General features: G+C 40.7%; 1 protein-coding gene across 2 annotated transcripts in view; it reads left to right on the forward strand.

Moving 5' to 3' along the window:
* INTU (inturned planar cell polarity protein) overlaps positions 1-21,140 on the forward strand; it is a gene marked incomplete at its 5' end in the record, with an annotated part of 48,988 nt that overhangs the window by 3,853 nt on the left and 23,995 nt on the right. Inside the window, 4 exons of one of the 2 annotated variants that reach the window (XM_084262852.1) lie at positions 2,173-2,312; positions 4,460-5,046; positions 14,081-14,166; positions 20,609-20,812. In XM_084262852.1, the coding sequence (XP_084118978.1) occupies positions 2,173-2,312; positions 4,460-5,046; positions 14,081-14,166; positions 20,609-20,812 (1,017 nt within the window). Of the gene's footprint in view, positions 1-2,172; positions 2,313-4,459; positions 5,047-14,080; positions 14,167-20,608; positions 20,813-21,140 lie in introns of those variants that run through there. The other variant, XM_084262853.1, reaches the window with a different exon arrangement.

A 21,140-nucleotide genomic window follows, 5' to 3' on the forward strand; every position in this document is an offset into this window, starting at 1 on the left:
TGTGTGGGAAAATCTGTGTCTTCACTAAAATAAAGTCCTGCTGTGTGAGATATATTATGTCTTGCAATCTTTAATTGTTCCCACAGCAGCAAAAATTCCACATTCATTTCAGAAAAAATACTTTGGTGACTCCCAACTACCTCTCTGTGGACCAAAATCCTCCATCATCTTTTCCTTTGTGATATGGTTATCCCTATAAAATAGCAAGTAGTGTAAGAATGCAGCCTCCTTTCAGAGGAGAAAGCAGAGAGCCTGTCTTCCTCACTTATTGAGCAAACAACTGGAAACAATTAACCACAACTCTTGAACTCAGTGAAATTTAACATAACTAACGGAGGACCAGCTGGCACAGACTATCACTTCTCTTCAGAAACACTGCAGTGTGCTCTTCATGTATTAAAAGTTCTTGCAAATACACTGTCCCGCCCTCCCTAATTCTGATTGTATCTCACTTACCTCTGGCAAAATCCTCACTCCTGCAGCATTCCTTTTAGCAAATCATAACCCATTAGGCTCTGTGGGAAATGCTGTTCATGCAGACGATTTTGTTTACAAAAAGTAAATTGTGGAGTGGGGGACTTTTAAATTATTTTTGCGCTTGTTCTTCTGGAAGCAATAGAAAGAATGGAAGTTGGTGTGTATCTTGCATTCTGACAACTAGAAACAACCACTTAGCTGGTTTTTTCTTTTCTTTGAAAGAACTGTGTACCATGTATGGAACTTTGTGTGAAGTGTCTGTTGCCTCAGAGTATTTTCCTCAGAAATAGGACTCTTAAACTATCTACATGTCCAAATGTGAATGAAACTGTGTAAGACACAACTTCCCCACCCCCCCCTTCAGGTAGGGAATATTTCTGTCTCCACCTTTGGATAGGTTTGTAGTCTTAAAATCCATGCATCAGCGATTTATCTGTCAAATCAGGCCATGTCCAGGCACTTTGGAATGGCAACAATATTGGCACCTTTATTGCAGTTGAAGCCTTAATCACATGGATATGAGTCTAAAACATTTATGTCTGTTAATTCACGTGAAATCACACTTAATGAACACTTCCCTAAAACAGTTCCAAGCACAGGAATTTCATACTAAAATTCTGTGACTCCTAGTAGTGCTCCAGCACTGTAAAACCTCACTGCTGAAGCTGTGCAAATATCCCGCTGAGCAGAGATTAAATCCAACGCATTAAAAATGTTCCAATAATTATTCTCTCTCCCTTTTCTTATTCACCAGGCGTGTCCTGATAGGCTTACTGACACAGCTACACAGCAAGTTGTCTGCAGTTGCCATGGGTCTTGTTTTTCATATACATGAATAATTCAAATCCTGAAAACTGAGCCGGTTTCCCCCCCACCGCCCTGACTGTGCATGATTTTGCATTTGTAGACTGAACTACTGCTCCATGGTGCCAACTCATCTAGCTTGTTTGGGTCTGCCTTGCGTCCTTGCCTCTCCCTAACTGCTCTCCTGACTAACCTAGGGAGAAGTTAGGTTAGTTCCTCACAACTCTTTACATGCTTGTAATGGAGCACAGAAGTATTCCACTGTTAAGCCTTTGAAGTGATGAAAATTGCTGTTTACCTCATGTTTCTTTGTCCAAACGAGTGTTTTATTAAGGGCTGTGCTTTGAGGCTCGCCCCAGGACTAGAGTTTCATTCTTTTGTGGGACTGTTGCTCAGAGCACCATAGAAATAGTTTGTTCTCGATTACACGCTCCATGTTCGCTGACTGAAAGACAGACTTTGAAGGGACTGGTGGGACTGAGCTCTTTGTTTCGAGGAAGCAGACGGGGAAGTTGGGCACTTCGACACGTTTGCCGCTTACTATCTCCGTCAGCCGAAGCAGGCGGGGAGCCGGCCTTTCTGCCAGGCGCTGCGCTAAAACTACGCTTTACCTCCTCCCGAGGCGGGCAGCAGGGTGTGCCGCAGCCGCTGCTTATGAACGCCTAGTGCTCTGAGGCCCGTTGCCGGCAGCTCCCGCGGCCGGGCTCTCCACGGGCGCGGGGCTCTGAGGCGGCTGTAACGCCGCGACCGTTAACGTTCCGCACGCGGCGGCCCCTGGCAGTAACGCGCCTTCAGGCTTCCCCCTGTCTCCATGGTGCCGGGCCGGGCCGGCCAATGGGAAGGGCAGGGCGCGGGTCACGTGCCCGCCCGGCGCGCCGGGGTGAGAGTGTCATGGCGTCCGGGGGGAACGGCGGGAGTGGGCTCGGAGGTGCCGCCGGGACGGAGGCGCCGCGGGGAGACGGCTTTGAGCATGCGGGCAGCGGCAGCAGCGAGAGCGGTTCGTGCGCCACTTCGCTGTCTGCTAGCTCCGAGTAAGGGCGGGACGGGTCAGGGCGAGCCGCGGTGCCTCGGGAGGGCGGTCCCGGGCCGGTGGCTTTCCCTACGCGGGTCGCGGCTCTGGGCCCTGCGGTCGGCACGCTGCCCCTCTAGCAGAGCCCGCCGAGCGGGAGTCCCCGGCCTTTAGCGTTCGCGGCGATGTGTAAGAGAGAGGGCGTCTTCCCCGGCAGGACCCTGCGCGGACCGTGTCAGCCGGCGGGGAGACCTCGGGTCGGGGCCCGCAGCCCGGCGGGACGCCGCCTGAGAGCGAGAAGGGAGGGAGCGGTTTGGCTCACGCGTTTCAGATGCTGCAGCATTGGAGACCCGGTCTTCCCACGTTAGTGGCCTGTCTGTTGGGAAGCGGGGGGACAGAAGCCCGCTCTGTAATGCCAGTATCTGCTCTGCAGCCGCTGGGATTTTATGCGTTTTGTGGGGTTTTTAAGTTACTAAAAAAACTAACTCTTTGCCCCTTCCCTGTATTGAATTGTTTCTGCGAAGGCCTGAAGCGTGTGCTTTCGGGTCTGATCAGTAGCAGCTTATTTGGCATGTTATTTTCATCATGTAAGGCAGCGAAGAAGAAAAAAGGTTGAAATGGGGGAGGTTCGAGGTGTGTTTAAGTCTTTGTTCTGTAGTTGCCCCATAACTCTGGCTTAGTGAGAGACAGAGCTATTGGATGTACCCCCACCTTACTTTGTTCCTCTGTTTATAAGCTGGAAATGAACCACAACATGCTTCTGCCCAAAGCCATGCTTTTTTTTCTTCTTTGTGTTTAGGTATTTTTTCTTTTCTGATTCTTTCATCTAAAACACCTCTTTACTATCACTCTTTATACCTGTTCAGGGGATAAAGCTGCATGCCACAGCTCTTAATGCCAAACAAGATGTGTAATACAGTTGGACAAATTGCAACATCCATAGACTTCTTTAAATCACTGGGATTTTGGAAAGAGACCAATGCCAGTGTTTCCTGTGTTTTTAGTCCAGTCAGATCCTCTCAGGGAGCTGTAGCTTTGCATAATGTTCTCTGGTCAACTAAGCTTTGAAGCTGTATCATTGATCTGTGTGTTCAAGTTAATGCTCTATTTAAACTGTATAATACTACTTTTAAACAAATTTGCATCCTTTATTCAGTATAATCTGGTCTCAGATGTATTCCTACTTTGATTGCTATTGATCCTCTGTGGTTCATCTTCAGGTGGAGAGCGGACCATTTGGACTGTTGCCTCTTGGCTATCATTTTTTTCTTTGGGTATTCCCTCAACCAAAAGGGTTTGATTTTTCTTCTGGCTCCTTCCCTTAGAAACATATTTACAAATGACTTACTATTTGCCCCTGGGCTTCTTCCAGTTATTACATCCTCCTTAAAATGCACTGTCCAAAACTGGACATAGTTGACAAACTGCTGTTGCCAAACTAGGACAAAAGGGTTGGTTTTTTTTTTGTGCTGTACTCCTGTTCATACATCCCATAGTTGCCTTCTCTTTGCAGCATCTTGTTGCTAGTGACATGGTGATCCACTGCAGCTGCTAAAACTTTATCTACAGAAGTGCTCTCTGCTTTTTTGTTGAATATTTCTGCATATGAGCTTGAGTATGCTATTTGAACTTATCTTTTAAGAAGTGCTACTGAGGGATTTGGGGTTTTATGTTGTATTGAGGTGACTTTAAAATGTTACCCTTGTCTTTCCAAAGGGCCTGCAGTACAATCCAGCTTTTAAATGGATAAGGGAAAAAGTAATGGGAGAGAACAAACAGGATGGCATTTTTTCTTCTATGAGAAAGCCCTGCTGTACCTATGAATGTAGTTATTCATTAAAACTTGCTGTGTATGAAAGAAATGGTTTCGGGGTGGGTCTTTTGTTTTCAGAACAGGGAATAATGATTTTGCAATGGCTGTTTTCTTGTAAGGTATCTCAGATGAAGAAACGATGTTAACATTTGGGAGTGATATCTTTCCTTGCCATAGCCATCATTTGTCTGAGAAGAGCTCTTACCTTTATGTAAAACTTAAAGCAGTTGAGCTTTCAATATTCGATGTGATTTATTTATTTATTTTTATTGTGTGCTCTTCCTATCCCTTCCCTGTTTGCAGTCATCATATGTCTCTATCAGAGCCGTCACTGATCGTTGTTCTTTCTTTCCCAGTGATCTTGAGCCTGAATGGCTGGATGGTGTGCAGAAAAACGGGGAATTATTTTATTTAGAATTGAGTGAAAGCGAAGAAGAAATTCTGCTGCAGAACAGCTGTCCAGAAATGCCAACAGTGAATCATGTCAGGTTTCGTGAGAATGAAGCTGAAGTTATTCAAGAGGGATCACGAAAAGAAAGAAAGTATGAACTGAAGAAACTGACCAAAATGTTAAAAAAGAAGAATCTTTTACCAAAGCATTCTAGTAAGAAAGGGAGTGGAAGCTGTAATGTGCATTCTACTGGTCCTACTTCCATATTAAAAAACCAATCCGCTCAGAAAATTGGTGTCACTGTTCAGCAAAAATACAAAGATGTATATGTTTATGTAAATCCCAGAAAACTCTCCAGTGCTGGGGAAGATGATCAGCATAGGCTGCTGGAGGCCTTAGTAGGGATTGTCCATCAGTCTTCATGGAGCAGCAGAAGAGCTGAAAAGCAAGGCAGGAAGGATAAAGTCATCAGAGGAATCAGTGAAGAGAAACTTGTAGTACATGGCTTGGTGCCAGGTAGTTCAGCAATGAAAGCAGGTCAAATCTTGATAGGTAAGTAGTGGAATTAAGTTTTCTCCTGCACTCTTCCTTTAAAATGATAGTTTATAAATTTGTAGGGGAAGCAGCTGGCTTGAATGTTCCTGAGACATAAGCAGTTCCTTAGAACAACGGTTTTGTCAGTACTTACGGGATTATTTTAAATAAAAGTCATTGCATCTGAAGTTTGGTACCCTTTCAGTTTTGTTAGTGGTTTTAGGAACACATGACAAACTAGAAGGTGTTAATGTAGTTAAGGAGATGACTGTACTTGAAATAACCAGGGAGTGAGAGGCTTGAACTTGGAGCAACCAATATCCCACTACCTTTAATTCAATGCAGAACTTGCTCAGTAGAATGTCAGCACTGGGGAAAAGCTGTACGCTGTCAAATGCTTTTGTTTTCATTCTTTTTCACGCGTTTTTCCTCCCTTAAATAAAAAGCTGTTCTGTGTATGCTTTAAATGGATTTTGTACCTTAAAAACGAGGTGAAAATACTGAGTAGGATATATGTTCCGAACTTTCTGCATGGCCTTGTTCTGATATTCTTCTGTTTAGCAAGTGTAACAGCTGCAGCTTCAGCAGTTGTGATCAGGCAGCCTCCAAATACGTCATGGGGCTGCAGTATGAGGCGGCAACGAGCCAGTATAGCATCTCTCCCTTGTGTTGGTTTGGCTTTGGTTAGACGCTTCCATGAGTTGATGCAAATAAATAACCTGGAAGAAAACTAACCCATAAGAAAAAAAGCCTGTCTGTTTTTTGCCAGCATGGGAAGTTAAACTCGGGTGTCAGAAGGTCTGACAGGCACCCGGGCATGAATAATAGAGGGTAATGAACTTATGTGACCGGCAGTGAAGGAGCAGAAATAACCTTGCTTCCAGTATCAAGGGATTGCTAATTGGACTCAGAAGACCCCAACCTCAGAGCCAGTAAATGTGAGACAGCTAGCCTACATCTGTAAAGGGTAGGAGGCCGTTTAATAACACTGAAGATGGTTCCTAGTAGAAGGAGCGAGCGCAGAGATGTGATGTTGGTTAAAGATCGTGAAAAGCACAAAGTCAAATCCCACAGAGTCAGCGTGAGGGCTCTTGGAATTGCAACGTCTTGTGTGTAAAAAAGCAAATCGTGCTCTGACTAGCTGATTCTTCTAGCACGTGCTTTTGGTGGGGATGCTAAAGAATGCTCCAGAGGGAAAACTGGATAACTTTCAAATTGTACCAGAAAGAACTGATTAGTCAAGAAGTGGGGGATGCAGACTGAGGGGGAGGAGGGAATGAGTTTCAGCTTGGTCTGCTTAATGGTATTTAATATAATTAGTCTAAGAGTGGGTATTTATAGCCTGAAAATTAATTTTGGGGCACAAATTTGTATGTAATCGAATGTTTGTAAGAGCAGGTGTGAAGTCAGAACAGTGTAGGCAAGTATCAGATCCTGGAGATAAAGCTAACCGGTATGGAGATGGTACTTCATCTGCAGCACATACTGCTTCTCAGAGCTAGCAAGGACAAAAACTGTAAGGTTTTTTGTTTCATTTTAAATACAAGAGCTATAGAATGATCTAAAGAGTCTAGCAGTTTAATATGTCCTAGGCTATCATTACCCAATGTTGCCTTGTTTTTGCACATTGGAAGCAAATACTTTTAAGCATACTGGAGTTATTCAGCCCTTAAACCAGGAAAATGAGCTGTATTCTGTGCCAGCAGTATAAAATGTATAATTTTCATATAAAAATACTTTCAAATTACGTATCTATAGTGAACACTCAGTACTCTGGAATTTTTATGTGGTGTCTAGAAATAGGGATGCTTTGCCTAAATTAGATGCTCAGGTTTCAGTGCTGTCTGCATGAAGAATATATAGTTAAAAAAATTGTTCTGGTCAAAAACCTGTTTGGTTTACTGCTACTGTGTTGTGCATCAGAGGATGGGATAGCTAAGATAGACACTCAAGGCCTGATTTAGAAGCAACTGTAGTTCAACAGATGGCCTCCTCAGTTCCTCATAGGATCTGAAGTGGGACAGACAGTTCAAGAAAAATACAGTAGAACTTTGCTTTTTGTTGTTGATAAAACTAAGTTTTTAGGAATCCTGTTGTGAATTGTGGAAACGGTAAAAAAATATTACTGTGGTCAGCTTAAAATTTAAGTATTTGCACAAAGTTAGAAGCTTCTTGAGCTGATCAGTATAGCATGATGCCTGATGGCTGGATTGGTTATAACTTTGTTCACCACCTGCATGTGCACGTTTATTAACCTGTTCTTGTTTTGCTTGTTAATACATTAATAGCCTTCAGTGGTGCAGGCCAGTGTTTGTAATAGTCTTTTGTGAAAGTGTGAGCACGAAGTCTATGTTCCTTTTAAAATACAGGCTTTAAAATGATGCAGTATGCTCTTCCTGGTGTCCAGTTTGCAACATATGCTGCAAGCAAACAATTGTGTCTCAGGGAGCTACTGAATTGAAATTTTTGCTAGTTAAAATAAAACTTCAAATCACTATTTCAGGTAGTGAGAAGCTGAAAACAGTACCGTAAATGGTTAAGAAAATGCCTTTTTCCCTGCCTTCTCTAGGTTCAACTTCAACCAAATGTTTCACCTCTCCCCTTTCTCAGTCTCAGTTGCCCTTCTTTTCACCTTATGTTAACACTGTATGTCCCAAGCCTGTTGGTGAGGTAACAGGTGGCACAAGACAGTGGGACTGTGTGTGTGATGTTCTCCTCCTACCATCCCTTCCTCCTTGTTTACCTCTGCTGCAGAATGACTCCCCACAGGTCACGGCCATTCACAAAGGGGACCCATCCCTGAGCTACTACCTTCCTGTCATGATTGCTGCTCTTTCTCAAATATGTTTGGGCAGTGGTGATGTGGTTTCCCTGGCCAGGTGATGCTTCAGGATGCGGTGAGTTGGGCTATGGGCAGCACAAGGCAGCTCATGATCTCCGGCCACATGGTCGCTCCTGCAGCACCCCACTACCAAAATCCTGCCAGTTATGTCTGATTGAGTGTTCCAGCTCTTGCATCCATCCTATTTAAAATTTGACCTCCCTGGTTAATTTTTCTCAAGACTTGGGTTTGTAGTATGTTAAATAATAATTACTTTCTGTTTTCATTGGCAAATCAGTTAATTTGTCAATGAGAAGTATGGTTGCCACTTCAGTGGCTACCAAGGTTGAATCATAAGTGTGACTAAACTCAGGGGTTTTTTTCACAGTGAATAACCAGTTTCAGAGTGTTTATTACTTCAACATTTTTAGTAGAAATAATCCTTCCCCCCCCAAAATAATAATTTTCCTCAGGTGGCTTCTTCAATTTACTCTGAAATGCGTATCCATTATAGCTTTGAACACTTAAAACATCTGTTTATTATTTGTGTGCTACACTTCAATTTTTTTTTAAGATTGCATATGGAAGTCGTAAGTCTTGTTGCTGTACTTTATTAACCAAGCAGAATGCAGGCGCTGACCATATGAAAGTAAATAACAGTTTTGCAAGCTAAAAAAACCCTGCTGCTTTGTAACTCTGTAAGAAGATGGCAATTTCAGTCAGTTCATTTATCTTCTTTTTTTTTTTAATATTAGCAGTTCAGCATCCATCTCAATTTTTCCCAACAGAAAAGTCCTCATTGATTTTTAAATTCTTGCTATCACTTTGGTTTTGGTTAGGATGAAATAACTGCTTTTATCTCATGCGTTTTAATTGTCTTTTGTATTTTTGGCACAATATTTTTCTTGCCTGAGTTTTTTATTAACAATATGCAAAGCTTGGTCTGTTATGTAGAACTTTCACAGAATCACTAGGTTGGAAAAGACCTTTAAGATTGAGTCCAACTGTTCCTGTCTCATCTTTGAGTGTATCTTCAAAAATAAACTAAATATTCACTTTTAGATCCAGGCGAATGGGGGTTGAAATAGGTTTCAATCTCATTTACAGAAGAGGATTCTTCTTAGACGTGTTCATGATTATCTTTGCTACAGAACAAATGGAAAAGTAATTCCAATGATACTGAAAATACAGGAAAGCTATTTCACAAGCAGAATGTACTATTGCTACCTTCATCTTCTGTTATTAACTGCTCCCATCACTAAATACTGAATGGTTTGCATGAATACTCCCACCTGATCAGTTGTTGTCCAAGTGTAAAAACTGCCTCGGGACAGGGACAAATCTTGGATCACACTACAGATGTGCTGTAATAATCCAGTTTTGAACAAGCAGGCAAAAGATGCAGGCTGAAAATGCAGGTTGAAGGGTCCAGATCCCGACCCTATTTACTGGCAGGTGTTTTTCTATGGGTTTCTAATCTGCTAATTCTATTGATGTTATGCGGGAGGGATATTTATTTGTTGTCCTTGAATAAAGAAATGTTTTAGTAGTAGTCTTTGCTCATTTTAACAGTAAAAACACAGATACCACTGGCAGGAGATTGGACAGGTCAGCATTGCTAGAAAGCCAAGTGTATCTGTCAAATTTATAGCATGGACTAGTTGTTTAAACAATCCATTTAGATAAAAATGGGTAATTTGGAGTCATCTTCTGACAGTCCAAGTGCTGATTTTGTCATTTGTAGACCATGGAACTAAGAATCCTGTAAAAAAAAAAAAAAGTCCTTGAAAGGACCAAAATACTGTGAGAGTTTAAGATTTTAATGAGAAATTACCATATACGGTGTCACTTGTTGAAAAGGCTCTCCGAAGTAGAGACATTGGGCACGCAAGATAGAAATACGCAGCTTGCGTAAGCTTTGTTATGTTCTCACTGTGGAGTTTGGGATGTCGTTTATGTTCTTTTAATCTCCTCTTGAAGCATAACAGCATTGGTTTGGGTAAAAGCAGCCTGCTAACATATAAAGCAAGTAATTGATCTGGCTTTCTTCAGTAGAATGTGTTCCATACTTTGCCTTTTTTGGGAAGGAGTATGTGAACATTTATAAGTACTTCCACCAAGTCATTACCAAGAACAGAGGAAATTAAGTATCAGCGTTTCATGAAAAAAGAGCCCTCAGTCCTCTCCCATGTGAACAACATGGTTCTGACTGTAATTCACCAAAAAAATGTTCCCTTCCCATTACAGTATGGAAGTGATACTTACTTACCCATCAGTGTTCCCTGGCTTAATACAAAGATGTTCTATGTTTAGGAATGGTTCCTGCAGGTTTACCTCTAGGGAGTGGTATTTAGCAAAAGTAACAGGCCTGTGCTTCACGTGGCAGAACAATAGGGAGTTCTGAAATAAACATTTCAAAGATTCCAGCAGTCCTGAAGTCTTTTCTAAACTTTGAAAAAGCAGGAATAATTTCATAAACTGTGCAAGCTTGGTGTTTGAAATCAATATATGCTGGTTTTGGCTAGTAATTGACTGGATGTGAGAAGTCTGTTCTGTTAAGATAGAAAGAAGACAGAAAAGAATTCCTGACACTCTCACCTTTCTCTTCCATCACTCTAGTAATACTCAGTTCTTTGTGTGGTGAATATCCATAGACATCTTAGAGTTTCTTTGGGGGCTGACAGGTTTTTTTTATAAGAAGTGATTATCTTCAAAAGCTTGACTAATCATTATGATAGGATTTTTTTTAAAAAAAAAAAGCTTACGCTGTTCCTTAGAGAAGAGCATGTGTTTTTCTAAAGATAAATTTATTGACCCAAGGTCTGATGTTTTGCCAATGTGTGAAGAAAATGTATTTCCTCTATTGCAGTTGCTCACTGTGTCTCTAAAAATGGAAACAAGTGACACTTTGTTCTAACGTTATTCATCTTTTAACTTGAATATTGGTGACTGTTGCATGACAGGTGATAGTGATTTTATTGCCAGTAGAAATGGAAGGGAATAAGAGCAGGTCAAGTGATTTTTTTCTATATGATATTATACAGTGAAATGTTTGCATACAACTTTATTGTTGAAAAAGGGGGGGAGGAGTTTGTGTTATTTTGTATCAGGTTTGAAAACAACATTTCATGCAAATGTCTGCTGCTTGCCTATGTAAGTATCTGTCTACTTGAGCAAAAAGGAGAAAGTTCACTTTGATCTCCACTGAAGGAAGGTCAGCTGGAGGGGGCGTTTTCACCCACTTTATGGAGCGTAAGAATGACCGAAAAGCATCTTTGCAGTCCATCCAGAGAACTGTTTCCACTAGCGCAATGGCTCTCCACATCTAAAATTCAGCTATGGCTTAGTCTGGGGAAATTGACTTAACTCTGCAAACCATCAAGTTAGATCAACTTAAATAACTGCAAGCACTGTTGATTAATCATGTAGACTAATTAGAAATTAGATTAACCCTCATACATTTGCACTATATTTTTAATGGACATCGTGTTTTCATACTGCTAAAAGGGAGGAAACAACTCCTAAAGGAAGTGTAAATGTGAAACCCTAGCAAAGGAACATTTGCATTTATTAAACTCTTGCACTGGCATTAATTATCACACTGGGTAGATCTTGTGTTTTTCTGCTTTCAGATACTCTGTGTTCATAATTTTAGATACTTCCTACTGTGCCACTGATGGCTGTCATTGTCTTAGTTCATAGACTCTATCCTTTGAATGCTTGTGTTTGGCAAAAAGGGAAAAAGCAAACACACACACAGAGTTCTAGACGGTCTGTGCTGATGAAGGTAGTTGTACATCACGTTGTAGTTCTTTAGTAGCAATACAGCATTTTTTGGCAAAATCAGGGCAGCCTTAAAGGACTGCTTTGGCTGTGTCTTCTGGAAGGCTGATCCATTTACAGTGCATGATTACATTTTTGCAAATTGAATGGGATAAATATTTACTGCTGCAATGAAAGTTTTACATACGTACATTATGCACCGAGTAAATAGAAAGCCTTGCGTATTTAACATGGAAACACTGATGGATCTTCTCCTTTCAAAGTGTCTGTATATTCCATCTGGAAGATGTGGCTCAAAAGTATTCCCTGAAGCGCTAAGGTACATACGTGTTCACAAAATGTGTGCAAGCTCTTTCAAAGGGCTTTGTGGATTAGATGACTGTTGTCTTTACAACAGAATTCCTAAGGTCTCTAGTAAAACAAACAGAACACAAACAACTTTAGTTTAAACAGTGCGCCAGATGAGTACAAGAGCAATTTATGCTTTCTCTTTTATTTGTGAATGATGATCTTTCACACAGTGTTCCTCAACAGAGAACACAGTAATTCTGTTTATAATTTTTTGTTATATTGGAGTAGCCCGAATGCTCTGGTTTTGATTACTAATTTTGGAGTCCTGGGGCTCTGGCATGGACTTCCTGAGTTGCTTTTAAATCCTGTCTAACTTTCAGTTTTCCCGTCTTTGAATTTATTGCTGTGTTGGAAGATTCAAGAGGCTAAAACTTCACTGTGCTGTGCATCAAGAAACAGAGGTTAGGGAGAGAGCTGCCTTGAAATAGAAAAAACAGTTCCAAGGAATGGTAACACTTGTGTGTGTAGAATAAAACGTAACCTTTTCTTGGTTTTGCTGTAAGAAGGAATAGGGATGAATTTTTCTTGAATGTAAAGGAACAGTGAACAGTGGTCATTATCTAGTGTATTAAAGAGGAATATTGTTGGCATTTTGGGGGGATTCTGAATTTCCTTACTGGTAGTTACTTAAGAATGTTCTTATTCTTGTGGGTCTTCTGTCTTGCACTGAATTTGAGCAATCAGCCTAGTACCTGGAAAGAAATCCAGTTCTGTTTGATGGTGTTTAACAGCAAGGTAGAAAATACAACTAATGATAAGCTGTCAGAATTGTAAACATTCAGATTCTGTTGTCTTTACTAGATTTGGAGGAAATGGAGAGGCCACAGAGATACTGATTCTGCTTTTCCTTAGTAAGGACATCATTGCTGTCACTGTTTTAGAGTCAAGCAAGTCTCTTCGCTAGGGAAAAAAAAGAAATCTTGAAGTATGTACAGATCCTTACAGTTATTCAGTGCTTTACTTCTGCAGTTGAGCATTTTTTTGTTGCCAAGTTAAGGCTTAAAAGATAGCTGTGCTAAACATACACTTTTGGTGTGAATCCATGTCCTTTTTCTAAGCTCCTTTCACTGGCTGAAAGAGTGAAAGCGCTGCTGCTACTGGCTGGCTGAGGAATTCTCTAGTGCAGGTGCTGCTGAACAGTTCTGTAATGCTGCCTCTGGCTTTTCACATGTCCTGATGCAGACAAGTTGTGATTTCAGCATCTAGCCTGCACAGTGTCTTCTGTGTCCCGATGATACTGGAAAGTCACTTCATACAGTTGTTTTTGTAAATTTATGCTGCCTGATCTTAGGTATTTTACCCTAGACAACCTGGCTGAAAAGCTTTTTAGAAAAATTTATTTTGAGACTACAGAACTTTCTGATTAGTACTCCAGCTGCTTTCACACCTAGTCACCTCATCTTTAACCAACACAAACCGGCTCTCCATTTATGGAGAGTGGGCAAGACATGGACAAGAACGTAATGGACTAAATTATGATGTGGCTTGAGAGACAAGGAGGATGAAATAAGGAGGGAATGGTTTCCTACCAGTTTCATTTCCTAAGCTGAGTTACTAAGACCCATGGGAACTGCCAGGACTGCTTTGAAGAGAGGGGCTTGGGGTGGGATTCTCCCACAGTTAAATTCAGCTAGCACTTGAAATGTGTGGTGTAAGTGATGTCCTAGAACTTGTAAGCTGCTACAGAAAGAAGGAGTTCTGGAATAGTAGCGTTTACATCAATAGAGGTAGCAGTGGAGAAGATTTAGCAAACAAACAGAGGTGGTTTCAGAGGGGAAAAATTAATTTTTGGGCATAATTTGACTGGTGAAGTTGTTGGATTCAAGTAACATCAGTGATACAAGCCGGGATGGAGGGGAGAGGCTTTTACAGTTATTTTTGTAAGATGCAAGCATGGCAATAAGGCCTTAAGAACATTAAAGGTAATAGACTAATGTTTTTAAACACAGTAAATGTCGCATGTAGAAAATATCTACTCAAATGTAACAAAGACATTTATGATTGTCATGTTAATTTTTAAAACAAAACAGTGTTTGGCTTTGTACTGTGGTGTAATACCATCTAACCTTATCATGCTTTTGTCTTTTTTATCTCCAGGAGATGCTCTAGTTGCTGTAAATGATGTTGATGTGAATTCTGAAAACATAGAAAGGGTTTTGTCTTGTATTCCAGGTCCTATGCAGGTATGGTAGTTGAACACTTACTCCAGATGTTCTCTATAAAAACGAATGTTGTTTCTAGCCTTTTTTTCCTCAAGAAGCACAACTTAGGTGATCTCTTCCTTAGAACTTTCCCCATCTAATTTTTCAACACATTGGTTGACTTCAGTGAAATTAGAGTAGAAATTTCAGAGTAATTCTGGTAAGTTTTGAGAAAACAGGTAGGTGCAAGTAAGTCACTGAACCCAGCATCCCCTTACAGGACATTGGCCACCATCCAGCTGTTACATACTCTGTCATCAGCCAGATTCAGAAAGCACACACAGCGCTGTGCAGAGGTAGCAGCATTCTTGGAAGTTTAGGCTAACCAGAAGACTCAATTTATTTTTTTAATATCTGCACCCCCCATCCCAGTGTGATAGTCAAGGTATTCTGTACTTGCTGAATACTGAATATTCGGGTTTCTCTGAGAACCAGTACATACAAATGTGAAAAATCCAGTTTTATTACTCTTCCTGCTCCCAAACCAACTTCACTAGTATCATTTCCATCAAAACTAATTGCTTCTTGCTGAATACAGGGAAGTAACTTCTTTGAGGTTGCACAACCTTTCAACCAGTGATAGTTGTAATTATGGTCAAAGATGGCAGATATGGTTCCTCTGAGAGTTATTTTGAACACACTGATCTCAGCAAATGAAGGACTGTGTATGTAAATGTTGCGATGCTGGGTGGGTAATAGGGCTTGGAAATATGCACCCTGGCAATAGCATGCATGAAACAAGATACTGAAGTCTAGCTTAAAAGTAAATGCCAGTTGCAGAGCAGCAATGGCTTCATTTTTTTTCAGATGTAAAAGACTCACAAGCCATAAGAGAGTAAAAATGAAATTCAGCAGGCCAAGTGTAAGGGTCCTGCACATGGGTCAGGGCAATCCTAAGCACAACTACAGGCTGGGCAGAGAACGGATGGAGAGCACCCCTGAGGAGAAGGACTTGGGTGTGTTGGTTGATGAGAAGCTCAACATGGGCTAGCAATGTGCACCTGCAGTCCAGAAAGCCAGCTGTATCCTGGGCTGTATCAAATACAGCGTGACAAGCAGGTCCAGGGAGACAGTTGTCCCTTTATTCCACTCTGGTGAGACCCCCACCTGCAGCACTGCATCCAGCTCTGGGGGCCCTGGTACAAGACAGACATGGACCTATTGAAGCCGGTCTAGAGTAGGCCATGAAGATGATCAGAGGACTGGAGCCCCTCTCCTGTGAAGACAGGCTGACAGAGTTGGGCTTGTTCAGCCTGAAGAAGGGGAGGTTTTCAGAGGGGACCTTATTGCAGCCTCCCAGTACCTAAAGGGGCAACAGGAAAGCAGGAGCGGGACAGTTTACAAGGATATGTAGCGATAGGATAAGGGAGAACTTAGATATTAGAGAGAAATTTTTTACTGTGAGGGTGGGGAGACGCTTGGCACAGGCTGCCCAGAGAAGCTGTGGCTGCCCCTTCCCTGGCAGTGTTCAAGGCCAGGTTGGATGGGGCTTTGGGCCACCAGGGCTAGTGGAGGATGTCCCTGCCCATTGCAGGAGGGTGGGACTAGATGGGCTTTGAGGTCCCTTCGAAGCCAAACCATTCCATGATTTTATGAAATAATACAGAATGATACAGTTGTTTCAGAATTAAACAAGAAGGATGATTTACTAGGGTGTTAGTAGCAGAAAATTAGGCATTTTGAGTTTTCTATTAAAATCCACTTCCCAGAGGACAGGAAGACCAGGTAGAAGTTGCAACTTACAGATTCGAGATGGAGTAGGTTAAAATTTTAGTTTCTCCTGTGGTATGTTTGTAACCTCTTAGTAGTTTTTCTTCAGATAGAATATACAAGGTGATAGTAATATAAATGTTTTACTGTCCAAGGATACAAATTTTTAGATTTTGTTAAACATGCTTCTGTTTGCAGCTTACGTAGTGTAAGTGCCCACAGAACTACATCTGCAACTCCAGTAAGATTGAGTACTAGTATGTGAGTTTGGGGAGCTTTCCAAGATACTTGACAGTATGAAGCTTGCCTAAGCTACCAGAGCTGTGGTCAGGTATTGGCAGAGTTCCATGGTAGAAAAACCTTGTGTTGCCTGTCTTTGACCAAATATGGAGTTGCTGTAACTTTTATTAAATACAGAATGATTGAAAAAGCAGAGATTATATAGTTTATTTAATTGTATCCTTGCTAGATTATAGAGTATATGTATTACTTGTTGCTAAAATGCAATGCAGACTTTTTATATAGCGGTTACTTTTAATGCAACATTAATGTTTACATTGTCAGTAAATCTGTCAAGCAGACAGCGATTACTTAAATCGTGTGTTTGTCATGTTGGCTTTCCAAAACCTTTTATTAAAGTGCAATTATTCCTTTTTTTACTGTGCAGTTTGAGTCAAGCCAGGAGAACGATTGCTGAACTAAACCTGTGGAGAATTTAAATACAGAGGTCTGAGGTTCTTGCAGTGTAGGTCGTTGTGTTTGTGCTGCTGAAGAAGCAGAGAGTCGTTGTTTCTGAGACTTAGTAATAAAGGCAGCTGCAACACAAAATTGTGAATTGATTCTCATTCATCATAAACTGCAAAGTATCAAAAAGATGTAGCTTAGGGTATTGATATAAGCAAAGGCACTGCTCTTGTGGGTTCAGTGTTACAGATTACTGGAGGTAATTTCAAAAGCTAATGACCAGTTGTCTCAGTTGCAGCACGTGGCACAACATCTCTCGTTATTGTATTTCCAGGATTTTGTTTTCTTTACCTCGGTTTGGGCAAACTAGGTAAGGACTAGTTTAGTGCAATTATTGAGCAACAGAAGTCAAAATGCTAGATCAGTCTGGTTTTTTCAGGGTTTTCTAGGTTTGGTTTGTTTTTCACGGCACAACAGTTTCTGTTTGGGTGCTTGTGTGTCACTTAATACGTCAAAGCATTGGACATCTGGTTTAGAAGTTCTGTAGCAGTCATGGAATGTGACAGGACAAAGCATTGTTCCATCTCAGGCACTGATTGAGGAGTATTAAGTTGTGAAATTGAATAGACTGCAGAATACGTATCTGTAATTGAAATAGCTGCTGTCTCCTATCGCCACAAGACAGAGAAGACAGACTAGCAAAGGGAAGATAGGCTAAATGAATACATTTTTCCTTACCGTGACACCGAACCATTTTAACCAAAATATTTTCTAGACATGTTCAGCCTGAGGCAGATACTCAGAATCAAGAAATTGCAGCCTGAAATCCTGAGTTAGTTGCTCAAACCATAAGCACATGGAAAACAGAGACTTAAAACAGGAAATGGCAGGCAATCTCATAAGGCAGGCAATGCCATCCGCTCTGTCTGTAATAAAATCCATATTCTAAGGCATACAGCTTTAATGCAGATAAACAGAACACATGCCTTGCTGGGTCAGATCAACGGTGCAACAGCTATGTTTCCTGTTCCTTACACTGACAAGTGTTTAAGTAAAGAGTGTTAAGAAGCAAATTAAATCCCATGATTTAATAATTTTCCAGCTTCAAGCAGTCAATAGTTAGGGATTTGTTGGATCACTCAAGGGTTTGGAACTCGTCCTTTTTTTAATCTATTTCTTAAAATTCCTTTGACCTTCTCAGTGTCTTGTAGCAGTGATTTACATAACTGATTTATATGTTAATTCATTCCTGTTGGCTTTCAAACCACTGTCTCTTCCTGCGTTAGGAGGAATATTTAACTGTCCATGTCTTACTCTTTGTATCATTGCATGACTTTGGAGAACTCAGTCATGTTCCACTTCTGTCACACCTTTCCTAAGCAGAAAATTTCCCATCTATGTACTGTCACTGTTACCTTCACCAGTGCCTTTCAGCAGTTTGATTAAATTTTGAGAACTAAGTGCTGAGGATGCACGCATGCTGTGCATTTGGAGTGGAGTAGTAATGTTTTCTGTGCTTTTCCCAGTCTTCATTCCATTTCCTTTTCTCTTTTCTCCTGTGCACTGAACTGATTTTCTTTAGGAATCAGAAGTTGTGAAAGTCAGCATTTACAAAAAGGTACTTCAGTAGTTGCACACTTTGTTTCCCTTCCAGAAAAAAACATGGTTTAGGGTATGTAGGCGACTGTTGCTTCTTGGTCATTGTCTATTACAGCGTTTTCCAGCATTGAGTGTCTTTTTCACTGTGGTTTTTAAAGAAAATTTTATGTTTCAAACTGTTAGGTAGAATCAAGAAAAATTTGGTAATGAACTTGTAGTCAAATTGTCACACCTTTCCCACAATACACAGCGTTCACACCTGAGCAGTGTGGTATTGCCCACAGCGATGCCAGGAGCAGCAGGGATGCCTATAGGAGGAAGGAGAGTTCAAGTGCTGTTTGGCCCAATCTGGCTGTATGGTTGTGTCTCAAAGAACAAGGCAAACTGGGTTGTTTTCTTTTAAATTGAGAGCCTGAAAGACAGACTGCAGCAAGAATTCTATCTCTGTGTCATTCGTGTATAGTCTGTAGCCCAGTGTCATGAAGAAGTGTCCACAGACAAGATGTTGTAGAAGTTATGAGGAAAAAAACTAGAGAGCCTTGAGGAAATCTGCAAGAAGTTAAACAGGGTTTGAGGAAAATCCTCTGAAATACTTGCAGATGGCATGATGAAGAAAGAGAACTGAGTTACAGGATGCTGAAGAAGAAAGCTGCTGCTGTTTAGCTGTTTGTTTCTGCTCCTGAAGTCCTGTTAATGTGCAGCGTAGTGAATCAAAACTGAAATGAGGAGAGAGGGATGAGTTGTGGTCAGGAAAGAAAGTGTTAGCACATGGCAGGAGAGCAGGATTGAGTGCAGTGCTGCTCCAGAAAACAGAAAGAGAGAAAAAAGCTGATAGCAGCCAAAATAGGGGAGGAAAAGATTAATGAGAAGTGTTGGGAGGGAGTGGAATGGAATGGCAAGGCAGCAGCCAGTGACATAAATGTTGTAGCTGGAAGAGCTGATGATGGCACTTGTCTCTGATTTAGTTTGACAGGCAGGCAGTGGGTGTTTTAAAGAATCATTATTTCTGGCTGGCGCTCCTTTCCTTAAGTATGTGTATATGCATACTCAATTACAAAAATGTAAATTATCTGCATTTAAATGAATAAATTACCTCTGCTCAGGCTTTTCCATTTATTGCAACTGCCAAAATATAAACAATTTTTTGTTGCATCAATCACTAGGCTAAACTGTCAGTGACTTCCAAGAGAAGCAGGATTTGGTGTGATGCATTATGTTCAGAACTTCCCAGTCAATAGGCTTGTTAAGGATACTTTAAGGTGGACAAGCAATCTTGAATAAAAACATCTGAAGGAGGGAACTGAGAGCATGCCTGCTTAGTCCAAGTATAGGTATTTTCAGTCATTTCAAACAATGATAAAAACTAAAGTCTCATCCAAGAAAATGAATCCATTCATTTTCCTCAAAATTTTATGCTTTGTCAAGAGCTGGTTATTTCTCCTATATCCTTCTTTCATACATTAAATGAAGTGTTCATTTGCAAAAAAAAAATAGTCTTCATCACTGCTGGAACAACTAACAAACAATTTTTGTAAGGCAATGCTCATAAAGAGGAGTTCTGTAAAGCAAACTGAAAAGTATTTCCACATCCAGTTGCGTTTTTGTTGCTGGTGAACCAGGAAGTACACATTTATTCTAAAATTCCTAGGTTTAACTTTATTTAGGAAATAAAAAGCAGTAAATGTCATGTTATTTTCTGACAAAGTAAGCCTGATCATCTTAAATTTTGTTACTTTTAAGAGAATGCTGTTTGCTTTTTTTCTTCTGAAGACATTGCGTAGCAAGTGATGTAAACTGGTTTTATGCCTCTTGCTAGTTGTGTGTAATTGTTGAATATGGCAACAAAACTTTAATTTGCTGACTTAACAGTTTCTTAAATTGTCTTTTTTGGTTTTAAATAGTGAAAATATTGGCAGAATGAACTGCTAGTAAGTGCTACAAATTAACAGACCTTTTCAGTCTAATATAAATTGATTTTCTTGTGCAAGTGTAGCTGTTGGTGCACTCAAAACAGCCGAGATGCTCCTGAAGGGCCTTGAGGATTATATACTTTGGGAAGTGCTGACATTTTGAAAGTAGCCAAATATTGTGTGTGTTTCAAGAGCATGGTAATAGACCCAGAGCAGTAAGCATGTTTTTCCATTCTCAAAACCATAAGAACTAAGTATGAAAACACACCAAACCACATGCTTACTCACATGGTTCACAGAGCATGTAATAGCTGGCTTTGTCCTTAATAATAGATGGTTCTGTAACGTTGAATAGAAAATGGCTTTTACTGAAACAGCAGGAATTTTTGTATACTTACATCTATGTCAGTAAAGCTAATAAAACTTAATCCCTTAAAGAGTTCAAACTGCATGTGTTTGATTTTATGTTAGAATGTTAATTGTAAGTACAGCCTCATTTTCACAATTAATTCTTTCAATAGGTTAAACTTACATTTCAAACGTCGATATTTGAGCCTGAAGGAACTTCTCAGCAAGGATATAAGCAGGCACAGTCAAGTATGAACAATCTGGTTCGGCTCTTGTGGGGAGAAGATAGTACAGACCTTCAACAGGCTATACAAGATGTGCCTCATATTGTTATGTTCCTCACCATGAAACCGGACTCTGAAACATCTAAAGATGAGGTATGTGGTTAACTATATAAATTGGAAGATAAAACCTAACAAGAGCAACTGTTATGCCCTTTGATATAAAAAAGAATAAAAAAACCCTTGCTAGTAATTTTGAGTAGTCTGTAAAATGTCCCTTTAGGCAGAAGTAAGGCTTGAAATTCCAGGGGGGAAAAAGTTGGCATCGCTGCTGCCAAACTGTAATTGGGCTTGAAATCACTCCAGCGCTGCTGAACTTCTTTATGTAAAGAGCAGGTGAGAGATGTTACCACACAAAGCAGAGGTAAATTCAGAAGTCGCTTATTGTGTCTCAGATACTCACTGTGATGTTTTCAATAGGCCT

The sequence above is a fragment of the Gallinula chloropus genome, assembly GCF_964237585.1.
Source record: "Gallinula chloropus genome assembly, chromosome: 4".
Classification (NCBI taxonomy): Eukaryota; Metazoa; Chordata; class Aves; order Gruiformes; family Rallidae; genus Gallinula; species Gallinula chloropus.